Source organism: Xiphias gladius, chromosome 20, assembly GCF_016859285.1.
Source record: "Xiphias gladius isolate SHS-SW01 ecotype Sanya breed wild chromosome 20, ASM1685928v1, whole genome shotgun sequence".
Classification (NCBI taxonomy): Eukaryota; Metazoa; Chordata; class Actinopteri; order Istiophoriformes; family Xiphiidae; genus Xiphias; species Xiphias gladius.
Window position 1 is genome coordinate 16,026,064 of NC_053419.1, and position 12,898 is coordinate 16,038,961.

The window sequence follows — 12,898 nt, forward strand, 5'->3', positions numbered from 1 at the left end:
TGTAAAATTGCCAAACATTTCATGGTGCCAGTTCCTCAAATGTGAGGATTTGCTGCATTTTCTTTGCAATGATTTTAATAATCACAAACATAAAACTATTGGCTGACAAATCAGTTCACCTGGAAGTGTCACTTTGAGCTCCGTGTAATTGTGAGGCGCATTTATCACAATTATCAAGATCGGTCAAGAAAATAATAAGCAGATTAATCCAAATGGAAAATAATCCCTTGCAGCCTTATATAAAATATATTTAACAAGTTAGCTCCTCATGTACACTTACTGAGCACTTTATTGGCAACACCTGTACACCTGCTAATTCGTGCAATTTTCCAATCAGCCAATCATGTGGCAGCAGCGCTATGCATTCCTTCATGGCCACAATTTACCATCTTCCAATGGCTACTCCCTGCATTAGGCCTCCATGTCACAAGGCGAAAGTCGTCTCAGACTGGTTTCAGGAACGTGAAAATGGGTTCGGTGTACTCCAGGGGACTCCCCAGTCACGAGATCCGGATCCAATAGGCCTTCGGAATGTGGCAGAACAGGAGATTGGCAGAGATAAATATGCAGCTGAAAAAAATCTGCAGAAATGATGTGATGCAGTCGTGTCAACGTGGAGCAGAATCTCAAAAGAAAGTTTCACACATCTCGTGCAATCAGTGTTGCGAGGAACTGAGGCTGTTTTGAGAGCAAAGGGAGGCCCTACCCGGTACTGGTACGGTGTTAATAGTAGTGTACTTGGTGAGTGTATAGTATAGTAACACTCCAATGGGAAATTTGTCTGCACCGAGTACTTTTACTTTTTATACTTTAAGTACATTTTCCTGATCATATTTACATTTTTTTTTTACCCTACTAAGATTTTGAGTGCAGGACTTTTACTCGTACTCGAGTGTTTGTACCGTGTGGTATTTACTTTAACTTAAGCGAAGGATCTAAATATTTACACCACCGCTGACACTGATATGCCGAAAATATCTCCATGTGACATTTCTACCTTCGGGCCCCACCTATTAAAGGTGCAGACTGCTGTGCAGGCAACTCCGGTAAAAACGAACAAGACGACCACATGTATCGCTACTGCTGACCGATGCTGTTTGTGTGTGTGTGTGTGTGTGTGTGTGTGTGTGTGTGTGCGTGCGTGCGTGTGTGTTCGTTGCGCGTAGGTGGTGGTCCGTTTGCTTTTGCAAATACTGCAGCATCTCCTCTCCAAGCCACCCTCTGGCGCGCGATTGGCCCGCCGTGGCCTTCCTTCCTCCAATCACAAGGCCGCTGGGGCTCCGCCCGCCACATCACAAGTATGGCGGCACGCGGAGCAGGAGTTCCGCCTACACGCTGGTGGCAGCGTCGTTTTACGGGCTTGACACCGACGCTGGCCGCCCTCGGGCACCGCAGATCTGTTGCTCGGCGACGAGCGGCGGTCCCCGAAGTCAACTAATCGAGCCGCGAGCAACTTGGCCGCATCCCCCGTGCATCCCCAGACGCACGGCTGCTTTTCGGCCCGGGTCAGACTTGACGGACGGCGGATGAAACCCCAGTGCTTGCCCCGTTGACCTGCGCCGGACCGCCGCCGCCTGAACTCCCCTCCGCGATTAACTCGAGTAGTTTACTGTTTGCTAAAGAGTTTTAGAAATAGCATAATGGATTTGCTCGGGGTGCTGCATTTGGACGAACTGTCCCGCGGGCTGGCAAACTTGTCCATGTTTCCGTACTTCGACATGGCGCACTACATGGTGTCAATCATGGCTCTGAGGGAGCAGCCAGGTAAGTGGCTGACGCAAAGTTCAGGTGCACGATCAGCGACCGAGCCAGGCGAGGCACGTGCAGTTTTAGCGAAGTGTGGCGGACAAAAAAAAAAACAAAACAAAACAGAAAAACATATCAATATAACAAAATATCTATTGATTTTGCTTTGCAACAGTTTGAATCGATGAAACTTTAACTTCAGTAAAGGGCCAACAGCTGTCCTGCTATTTCTAGTTCTGCACCTGAGTGACACGAGCCCCACACGTTGTTTAGAGAAAGGACGGTTATTACGATATCACAGTGAAAACATCTGTACTGTTCTATTCTACTTTTAATTTGGCCATTTAATCTAAACCTTTATTCCCTAACGTGGACCTCGCTGCTATTAGCTTCCGGACACACAGGCTACTAGCTTCTGTCAACTCGTTATCTATTACTTATGTTATTTATTATGTGGTGGTGTTATTTTTTTTTTTTTTGCAGTGTGGGTTATGTGTTTTAGAAGATACTGGATCTAGAGCTCAAAGGATTACCTGATTAATCGATAAGGCGACATCGGCAACATAGTCTGTAACTGCTTTGATAATCGATTTAATCATTTCTGTCATTTTTCAAACAAAACTTGTGAAAAAAAAGCCAAATGTTCTCTGATTCCAGTTTCTCAACTGGGAGGATTTGCTGCTTTTTTCTTTTTCTTCTTTGTCATATCTTTTGTAAAATGAATATTTCTGGCTCTGGGACGTGTGGTTGAACAAAAATAGACATTTGAAGATGTCATCTTTGGCTCTGCAAAGTTGTGATGGTGGCCTTTTTTTTCTTTTTCCATCTATACTTTATTTTTATAGACTAAACAATTAATCGAAAAAAAAATCAGCAAATTAGAATTAATCGATACTGAAAACAATTGTGAGTTGCAGCCATAATTGGATTAGGTTATTTAAAACAAAACTAAGAATTGGCATAAAATGGGAGGCACTGATATCCTGCCATGCTGGATGAATCAATTAATCAAATTAATGGGTAAAATATGTTGCAAACACCCGTGGCTGAATTAGCTGTAGCAGCCCGTGCGTACCTTGTTCTGTCGGGGTGCTGAATCTCATTGTTTACCTCTTTGACTTTTAATATGAAATGTAATACACTGAATTTCGTTGGAGTTGTATCGTGATAATGAATATCATGTCACGATATCATTTTTACCAAATACTATTTTCTGAGTGAATGAATCTGAGCAAACCTTAAACGAAAACGCACAAATTAGTTACTGAAGTTTGTGTTACACGTGAAGAGTTTTGTTCATGGGTGGCAGTGTTCAGATGCTTTGCAATAGTACCGTGTACTGTAAATATACTCCATTAAAAAATAAAGGTCCTGCATTCAAAATTTTATGTAAAACTACATATGTATTATCAGAAAAATGGACTGTATTATTATTACTAGTGCATCAACTTGTTAATAGCATTTACTGCTGTAGTTTGCTGAGGTGGAGTGAATTCCAACTGCTTTATATACTGTATAGTGGGCAGATTATTCTACAGAAACTGATCATAATTTATAAACTGAATACATGTTTTTGATAGTGCAGGTAACTCAAAATTTGCGTTAGTTAACAGCACTTAAGTAAATGTACTTAATTATATTCCACCGCAGTTTTGTTTTTTTTTTTTTAACGTACGTAATAATTAACAGTGGAACACAGTTAATTACGTTGAACATCTGCTAACATATTGATATTGGAAACTTCTTATTAATATTCTCATATCAATTTCAGCTCTATCATCCATTTCTATGCCTCTTGGATGTGTCTAATTGAAGAGGTGAAAACTGAGGCCTTTGAATAATTAAAAAGAACACATGTTCTTCTTTGTTTCAGGAAAAGCGTTCCCCATGGGTCTGAAATGGCTAAAATATAAATTTAAAGATCTGAATTGCTTTGTTGGTATTATTGCCAGTACACAAACCAGCAGTCACCTAGAGTATAAAGCTTTTAGTTTTAACTTTGCCAGGACTGATCTAGATCACTGCCTGATCTCATTATTAAGTCAGCAGGTTAAAGTCGCCTATCGTCGCTTAAAGCGAGGCTCCTGTTTGCCCTCCCTGTTTTACTGACCAAACACAAACACACTGACAAACAGAGATGACACACAAATTCAGCAGAGTGACTGGAAAAACCAAAGGCAGGCACTGAGCCAGCTATGTTGTGTCACTGAGAGGGTGGCTGCAGGGACAGGTGGAGTTTAAGTGCACAGCGAGTTGGCTTTCCACACACACGCAAACATACGAGAATACACATGCGGTGCATTGTAGTCCCGCTGCTTTAAATCTACAGTCTATTTTCGACCTTGCCTTGCAAAGCATTCGAGCTGCTGTGACCTTTTAACCCTTTGTTCTCGACTCCCATCTATCTATCTGTAGCTGAAAGAGTCCCAGAGAGTAAAAATATGGACTAGCAATATGCCAGGGGTCAGTAAACACAACAGGAAATCTTTTTTTTACTTTTTTGTGCATATGGTTACACAGAGAAGTCAGGCATGACTGAGACATTTGGGGAAGAATGAATCGTGAGAAATATCTGATGTAGGATGCAAACAGTAATGCGTGTTTCTCAGTGTGTTTGTGCTTATTGTATTTCCCTATTTTGTTTGAAGATAGATGACTATAGCTTAACACAAAAGTTATTAAGAGAATAAGAAAAGAGAGGTTAAAATCTCTGGGACCCAAAACACTCATGGAACCAGATCCAGTTCTTCTTTTCCCCTGAAAGGAAAGGAATGCCATAAACCTTTCAACCCTCCTTTGCTTTTTGTTAATCTTTCCTTCCCACTCTAGAGTGCATCCACTCTGGGTGCTCAGTGCTGGAGCTGCTCAACAGAAAAGTGATCTTAGTATTTTTCTGAAAGTGTCCTTTTCCAGAAGAGAAAATCATTAATCCAAAGCTTCAAACAGAAATAAAACACACAACTGTCACGACAGTTTACCCCGGAGTCATTTTTAAACTTCATTTCTAAACCTTGCTGTGAGCGGATTGTATAAGAAACAGGTGGACAGGGACCTGGAAGAGGAGCAGTGGTTATATGTCAATCAGTGGTCCTCTCTTCAAGCCAAAAATAACCGGGGATAAGCCACGTTCTTGTCATCTAGCTCTGCCAGTAATGGCTCTGCGGAGAGAAGAAGAGAGGGGTAAGAAAGTATTAGAATTATAAAAATGCCGATTAAGAAAATGGAGTTGGGGAATAAAGAAAAAGACGGCTTGAAAGTACGTTTCAGGAGAGAGGAGGAATGTCTTATTTACAGGCCTAGATAATGTGTTTGGTGTTGACGGTAGGTGAGATGCTGTCCTGGTTAAGACTTAAATGACCATTTTTAATCAGGCTGCATCAGCGCTGCTGCAGTATCAACAACTGAGCTGTTTCTCAGCTCCAAGACTAATCTCAGTACCCCCTTCCTTTGTGTTCATTTTGTAAAGATCTCATTTGCACTCATGCATGTAAATAAACGGTACATACACTAATCTGCATGTGGCCTTTGCTCTCATCTACTGTAAAATGGCTCGAAAGGCCGAACTGATCTCAGATTCCGAACAATTACTGTAACTGGCCTATAAGAGAGCTTTTCAAAAAGGGAACGGTCTTCAATTTGTTTTAATTCCTGGGAGAACTGAGGGGAAGAGAGATGAGACGCAACACGAGCCCGCTCTCTACCTTGCCAACCGGAGATAGGCAGAGAAAGAAGGGAAAAAAGAGAGAAAGACAGAGGAAATGAAAATACAACCAACACAGTATGACATGTTACAGCTCTGCTGTACTTGGCTTGTACTGCTCAGATTTGACTTGTAAATGTGTTTCCTTCAAATGCAAAACCAGGAGGCACGATCTGGTCTGGTGTGTTTTGTAGCCCAGCATGTCTGTCAGTTTAGTGTATGTCAACATAAAATGAAAAGTGTTTTTTTTTTTATCCTGGTCTGTTTGGGAATCAAACTTTCTTCTGCATCTCTGATGCAGATATCGTCAATCGTCCTTGACAGAATTGAGCTTCCTGAAAAGCAACCTAATTTTCAAAGACCTACGCATGCATTGGTCGCCTGCTGAAATTATAATACCTTTTTGTAAAATTATAGTGCAGTAGTCTCCACTTCAACGCTGAAACGCCATTTCTGTCCCCCCCCCTTAAAAGTTGGTGCTTGTCCAAGTCAGTGATCAGGCTCAGACGCCGACTGCAGCAGTTTGTTTTGCTCTTGAACTGAAGGTGATGACAGAGCAACACTGTTTACCATGTAAGCAATGTGCTACACTTGTGAAATGTGACTCATGTAGGCCCTCACAGGAGAACAAGATACTTATGGTAGTCAGGGTGCTAGATTACTTTTAACCACCCTTCTCTATCTGACGTTTGGGTGCGTTTTTTGTTTTTTTTCCTCGCCTGCCTTTTTTTTTTTTTTTTTTTTTTTCTTTTCTCCAAAGTGGCACTAAATGTTCATGACATCAAACTCAATGTCTGCCGGGTTGCGTCACCGGTTTTCACGTGCAAAACTCAAATCACACACAGAGAAACAGTTATCGTCTTTTAACGCTGATGCTTCGCTGAGCTGTTAATGCTGCATTTCAAGACATACAATATATCACTCGCCACCATTCATTACAGTTACCTCCAGTATGGCACTGTATATACTAAACAATACTGTGTTGGAAAGAAAGGTACAATTGTGACTTTATCCATCTGATTTGCAAAATTTGAGTTTAATGTGTTAAAATGGGTCGACGTAATTGAACATGTCTGAATCCCCTCATTTTAGCAATAATAGTGACCCAGTAATGTAGGTATGGAGACCACATAGTCATCAAAGATGATGTGTTTAGGTGTTAACAATTCCCCCTGAGTATTTTATATAACAACGTTAGATATTATATAAAGACATGCCAAATGGGTAAGACTTTCTACTTACATACTACTTAACTACCTCATTCTTTTTTTGTTGTTGTCGTTGTGTTCGACATTTCTGTTCAGTGCTTTTGCCATTTGTGCGTTTGACTTGTCATAGGAGCAGAAGAGCACCAGTGGAACTTGCAACACTTAACGATGGCTCAATTCCAGCAATTAGCGCAATGCATTGCAGCAGTTAAACATGTTAATGGTTACACCCATTCGACAAGTCAAAATGTCCCCCTTCAAGTTTGGGAAAGACCGTTTTAAATCCTTTGCGTAGCAGAGCTTAAACAAATTAATGAGCTATATGTTAAAGAGGCTGTGTGGGAAGAGCACATTCTTCAGTGTACACGATAGTAGAAGTGGTGGAAAGTAACTAAGATCTACCCAAGAACTGTACTTAAGTAAAATTTTAGGTACTTGTCCTTCACTTGATTATATCCATTTTATGATACTTTATACTTCTACTTCACTACATTTCAGAGGGAAACATTGTGCATTTTACGTACTTACTTACTTACTTACTTACTTACCAGTTACTTTACATATGAGGATTTTACATTAAAAAGCATAGGATAGGTTTATAAAATATTACACATTGTTAAGCTCCCCTGGTTCCCAACCATTTGGCTTGTGACCCCTCACAAAAAAAAAAAAAAACTGTGAGCTGTTACCCTAGATAAACTAGCACCACCTCGACCACCTAATATAATAAAATGCTTCCCTACATATTCCTGGATCTGTATTAAAAATATATCAGTCACAGGGGGACATTTTCCCTTCTATTTTAGCATCAGAACTGTTCAAAATGGTACTGTTCTTAAATGTCCCTCATTTAGAAACCTAAGAGCAATGATCCGCCACTTTGACCAATGTATTTTAAATCGGTGGTAAATGAACTTGCTTCTCTGTAATTTTCAGATTCTTTTAAAACTGAGGGGGGACGTTAAATGCGAGCCACGCAGACTGAATGCAGGGGGAGTCTGCAGAGGAGGCAGATAGAGCTATAAATCCTCCTGGTTTACCGATCTCTCTCCAGGAGTCTATAATCTGCCTGTAATCCTCAGATTACCAGTATGGTCCTGTGTGTTGCCACAGTGACCCAGGGCAGGTGGCTCAGGGTTAACTGAGCGCTACCTGTTTGAACATAAGCGAAATATGTATATCTTAGTGTACATTGCCCGGATTAATTTTTTGTAGAGACAAGACAAGTCAGTGTTAGTACTGGACTATCTGCGCAAAGGTACATAGATGTTATATAAAGGTGGTGTAATTTTGCAAATAAAACCTGTATGACAGTTTAGTTAAACAATAGTTACACTAAATCCTCCTTTCATGGGGAAGATTTACAGTAAGGACATCAAACAAAAATTTTAGAGAGCAGTTCATGTGCTATATGAACTGCCTATAACCCATGAGTGCTCCTGCCATATAGTTAGCATGGTTAGGTTTCAGTGGTAAAAGGAATGCAGTGTTCTTTTTAAAGAGGGCGGAATCACAGAGGGAGCAGCTGATTATCTTCAGTGAACAGATATCATCAGTGTTTGTAACTGTAAACGCCGTGCCTCTGCTCTGCCCTTTGAACCGTAGGCCCTGACGCAAATAAAGTAGATTGACAACCCTTTCTCTCTTTTTGTTCCCTTGTTCCAGGGTTAACTCTGCACCAGTAAATATTTAACTAAATATTTAATCTGGGGGAGGCTTGTGTCACACAGGGAAAACAGCCACGGGGTGAACTCCACTGTCTGCCGCTGCCACTGCAGTCTGCAACAATGACAGTGCTTTTAGTCGAGACTACATTTTACGTATATGCAAGAAGATCGTTCCTTAGACTTCGTTGTAGTGGAGGGATTTATATAATAAAAGCAATTATGCCTTTTACAGACTCACGTGAGAGCACAGAATGTTTAGACTCTGTAGGAATGCCTTAGGTAGGGGAAGTATGTATACTGCATATAGAGGACCGAGGGAAATCACACTGGTAAATACACTTGTATTCATGTGCAGGAGCTCTCCAGGTGTCCAGAGTCAGCCCCTTAGCCTGCTGGTTCAGCTCCATGCTCTTCTGTTTCGGCGGCGCTGTGCTGTCCGGGATCATGCTGGCCGAGCCACCCGTAGCACCTTTGACCAACAGCACCAGCGTTCTGCTTGCGTCGGTCATCTGGTAAGTGTCGGAGAAATGAAAGCTGTAGTACGTAGATAGAGAAAAGAGCCAGAGAGGAAAGGAGGCAGAGAGTGTTAGGACGAGTGTGAGGCCCCTCGGCAACTTTGAGGAACAGGGACCGAGAGACACTTCAGTGTCCTTTCCTCTGTGCATCCCTAACGCAAAATGCCAAAGAATGAGGTTGTCTTGTAGAGGAAATGAGGAACTACTTTTTCTAATTTTCTGTATAGGGAGCATGAAATGTGGAGGAAATTGAATGAAACAGAGAGGTTATTGTAGAGGCCCCATCTCTAAATACAAAGCCTTTGGTACCCTCCGCTGGTGGCACATATAATTACACTCTTCTCACAAGAAATACACACTGCCCTCTGCTGGAGAAGCCGGGTACCTGACAGAGACCGGCATGTGATACTGTAAAAACTATTTCCTGGAAACATAGATTAGTTGCCCCGCAGAAGGTGTCTGAAGTGTTTATGTGTGTTGTTGCGCTAGTTAATCGAGCCACACGTGTGTCTACAGGTACCTAGTGTTTTACTGCCCCATGGACCTGGTGTACTGCGGTGCTGCCCTGCTGCCTCTCAGACTGGTGCTGTCAGGAATGAAGGAAGTAACCCGGACGTGGAAGGTGCTCGGAGGGGTCACCCAGGCTCACAGCAAATACAAAGATAGCCTGCTGGTCATGATTGCCATCGGCTGGGCTAAAGGTCAGTCACCACTGGTGTGCACCTGTCACACTCGGGGAGTTTTTGTGGTGACAACGTTTTGTGAGTGGTTTGAAAGAACTGTTAAGAATGTATTGTTCTAATTAATATCAGGTATCTACTACATATTAATCTGTATCAACCACGTGTCTCTTTTTCTACCCACACTAGGTGCTGGAGGTGGTCTGATAAGTAATTTTGAGCAGCTTGTTCGAGGTGTGTGGAAACCAGAGACTAATGAGCTCCTCAAAATGTCTTAGTAAGTCTTCTAAAGGTCTCCGCCGGTATTACATCAGTGCTTTACGTTTTTGTGCTTACCAAACTACATTTTTAATACACTGTGAGCGTATTGTAATGTTTTGAGTGTAATGGGAAATTTAAAGGAATAATTTTAAATTTTGGGAAACACGCTTATCCGCATTCTTGACCAGAGTCAGATGAGAAGCTTGACAATTGGGGCTTTACAAGGGGGTGTTATGTGCCCGATTATTTCTTGGCCGGCATCTTGGAGCCACCTTTGGTTGCCTGGCAGGTTGTTACTGCCCCCGGGCATTAAATAGTCCAACTCAAACCCCCCAGTAGAAAGCAAATTTGGACAAATTAGACAAATGGGGTATAAAGTGGTGGTGTGTATGTGAGTGTCTGTGTGTTGGGGGGGGGGGTATTCCCAGTTTTTAAGCTAAGCAAAAATAACTGGCTGCTGGTTGTATCTTCATAATGACTCACAGACAAGAGAGTGATATTGATATTCTGATTTAACACTCGGCGAGAAAGTGAATATAAGCAGAGACTCTCAACAAAACTTAGGATATTCTGTAGTTTATACCTCCTCTAGTTAGTGTAGAAACATCTCATCAGGAAACATGTTCTTTTTGTTATCTCAAGGCAGCATTAAAAACTATTTGCGTTATTCTCTCAAGGGGTTGGCAATGATGAAGTGTGTGTCCAGCTTAGTTTATTTGTGCTTATAAGATAAGCTGTGACATCTTTAAAGTGTGTGCACGACGGAACTGTTCTCACTATTTTATCCATTTTATTTTATTTTTTTTATGATATACTGTATATCATCACTGACCACTTCTCCTCGCATGTGTGTTTAGCCCAACCAAGATCACCCTGATAGGGGCGGTGCTGTTTGCTCTGCAGCAGACCCACTACCTGCCGCTCCAGAAGCACCACCTGATGCTCCTCTATACCATCTTTACCGTCGTCAACAAGGTCAGTCTGGTGCACCTGGTGTAGCTCATACCTGACACGGTGACCTTGAGAATGGATGCCCAAGGTGATACTGATTAAGATACAGCACAGGAAGTTGTGTTTTGAGTCGTTGCATTGCTTACCTAGACGAGGGCAACTATTGAATACCATTCTTTGTTTATTAATTAGATCTTAACTCGGGTATGACAAATGTTTTGGTGCCATAGCTGTCTCCAAATCTGTGATGGCTTGTCTTCTTAATGACCTTTCTCCCTCGGCTTTTTTTTTTTTTTTTGAAGTTTTGGCTTTAGTGACTCACATTAGCTCGGTATTACCCGCAGGGCTGGGGCTTTTGCATCATTTTCATCAGCTTGCATCATTCTCTCTTCCATTCTCTGGGAAACTTGAGGCACAGATAAATCTACCACGTCTTCTTTCAACTCTCATTCTGTTAGCTCCCTCTGACTCTGATCTGTTAAATTAACTCCGAACCATTTCATCACATTTAGGAGTTGTGTCCAGCCTACTATTTATTATTTTGAGCTCCTGATGATGGAAATCTTATACACTTGCTCCCTAATGAGAAGTAAATATTAATATGTTATCCACTTACTTAGTGCTTTTGTATGTAAACTAGGCTACCATCACGTAATTGGTCAGGCTAAATGAAAAAAACGACAAATTGCATACTATAGCCATGTAATATAATCATATATTTTCCAGTGTCATCTTGTATTTGTAGTGCTGACTTGAGCTCGTCACGTGACGTTAAATGAGGTCACTTTTTTATGGATGTAAGGCACCTATTCTCTCTCTTTTTAGCGGCAAATTCGCTTTTGGGTAGCTTGGTGCCGAACAGGTGCCGCACAGTGGGTTTTTAGACCTTTCTTGCGGAAAACCCACTCCCTGCTGCCTCCGAAAACGATGCTGTTGAGAGCGATGGGAATGAACCATAACAGTAAAGTTGCGGGCCAGAAAACCAAATCAGTGAGCGGAAAGTCGCTAAAACACTCTGCGGTCTGTTGTTAATTCTCTATTGGTTCATCACTACAAGTGACAAATAGTCTTGTGATGTATGGTTAATATAAAAATATTGATTGGAAGTGATGAGACAGCCACATACTCTCATCTGCACTTCAGAAAAAAATGTCTCCTTCATTCCTCACATTTTGCTTCTGTCATTACACCTTAATTTTCTGTTTTACAGTCGAGGATGATGCTGACAGGCTCCTCCGCCTCACCGTTTGCTGCCATCGAGTCGGCCATATACAAGACCCTCTTCACTGGCTACTCCCCTTATGCCGCCCTCACTGGCGAGGTAAAGAAACCATGTACTGATAATGGCACAATAGACAGGACAACCTCCACCGCCACAACCAAAGAGTCCGGTGAGACCAGAGCAGCAGGGAGACACACCCCGGTTTCTGCTGCCAAGGGACAAAGTGAGTCGCTCAAAGCCAAAGAGGAGTCAGAGAACGCAGAGACAACAAACTGCAAAAAGACCAACTAGTCAGCCTTTGCCCCTTAGCGCCTTTTCACCTCTAAGCTGGGTTGTGGAGTCATTTCTGATTCAGATTTTTCATATCAGGACTTAAACTTTCTGTTCTATTTTTCTTTTACCAAGAAACATGTCCTGTTGGCTGTTTTTATTCCATTAGTTCCATTTATTTATTTATTTTTTTTTTTTTTTTTTTTTTTTTTTGCATTTTCCAATTTAAAGCCTACTGCTGAAATAGAAATTCAATAAGAGCTGACTCCAACCAACCCTGCACCTTATTCTGGGATAATCACCCAATCCTTAAAGTACTGTAATATTTATGCTGTTGGATGTGAACATCATACTGTCCTTGGGCTGAATGCATACTTGCAGTTCAATGTGTATCTTAATATTTAATATATATTTATAATGAGAACAAACTGTTGACAATTTTATCTCTGGGTTTTGGGAACAGTGCTTTGCACCTGCTGATCTATGAATGTCTCTATCTTTGTCTGTCTTTCTGCATATATTGTGCTTCATGTAATGCTCTATTTCCTACTCTGAAATGGCGACATTTTTTAAAACAGAGATTATATTCTATGACACTTTTATTTTATTCAAAATTTTATTCTGTTTATACTAAATAATTGCCCTCTTGAATGTATAACCTTTCGAAAAGGAAGACAA

At 41.4% G+C, this 12,898-nt stretch overlaps 1 protein-coding gene across 4 annotated transcripts; it reads left to right on the plus strand.

Annotated features, from left to right (window-relative positions):
- Positions 1–343: 343 nt before the first annotated feature.
- tmem38b (transmembrane protein 38B) lies at positions 344–12,399 on the plus strand. 4 transcript variants are annotated; one of them, XM_040157833.1, is made up of 7 exons: positions 344–715; positions 1,167–1,764; positions 8,677–8,833; positions 9,353–9,537; positions 9,706–9,793; positions 10,635–10,752; positions 11,939–12,241. In XM_040157833.1, the coding sequence occupies exons 2-7, from the start codon at positions 1,641–1,643 to the stop codon at positions 12,239–12,241; spliced, it is 975 nt and encodes a 324-aa protein (XP_040013767.1). In that variant the 5' UTR covers positions 344–715; positions 1,167–1,640. The 4 variants fall into 4 exon arrangements, with proteins under 4 accessions (XP_040013767.1, XP_040013766.1, XP_040013768.1 ...); XM_040157832.1 differs by having other exon boundaries at positions 347–741; positions 11,939–12,399; XM_040157834.1 differs by lacking the exon at positions 1,167–1,764 and having other exon boundaries at positions 348–741; positions 11,939–12,399.
- Positions 12,400–12,898: the final 499 nt, after the last annotated feature.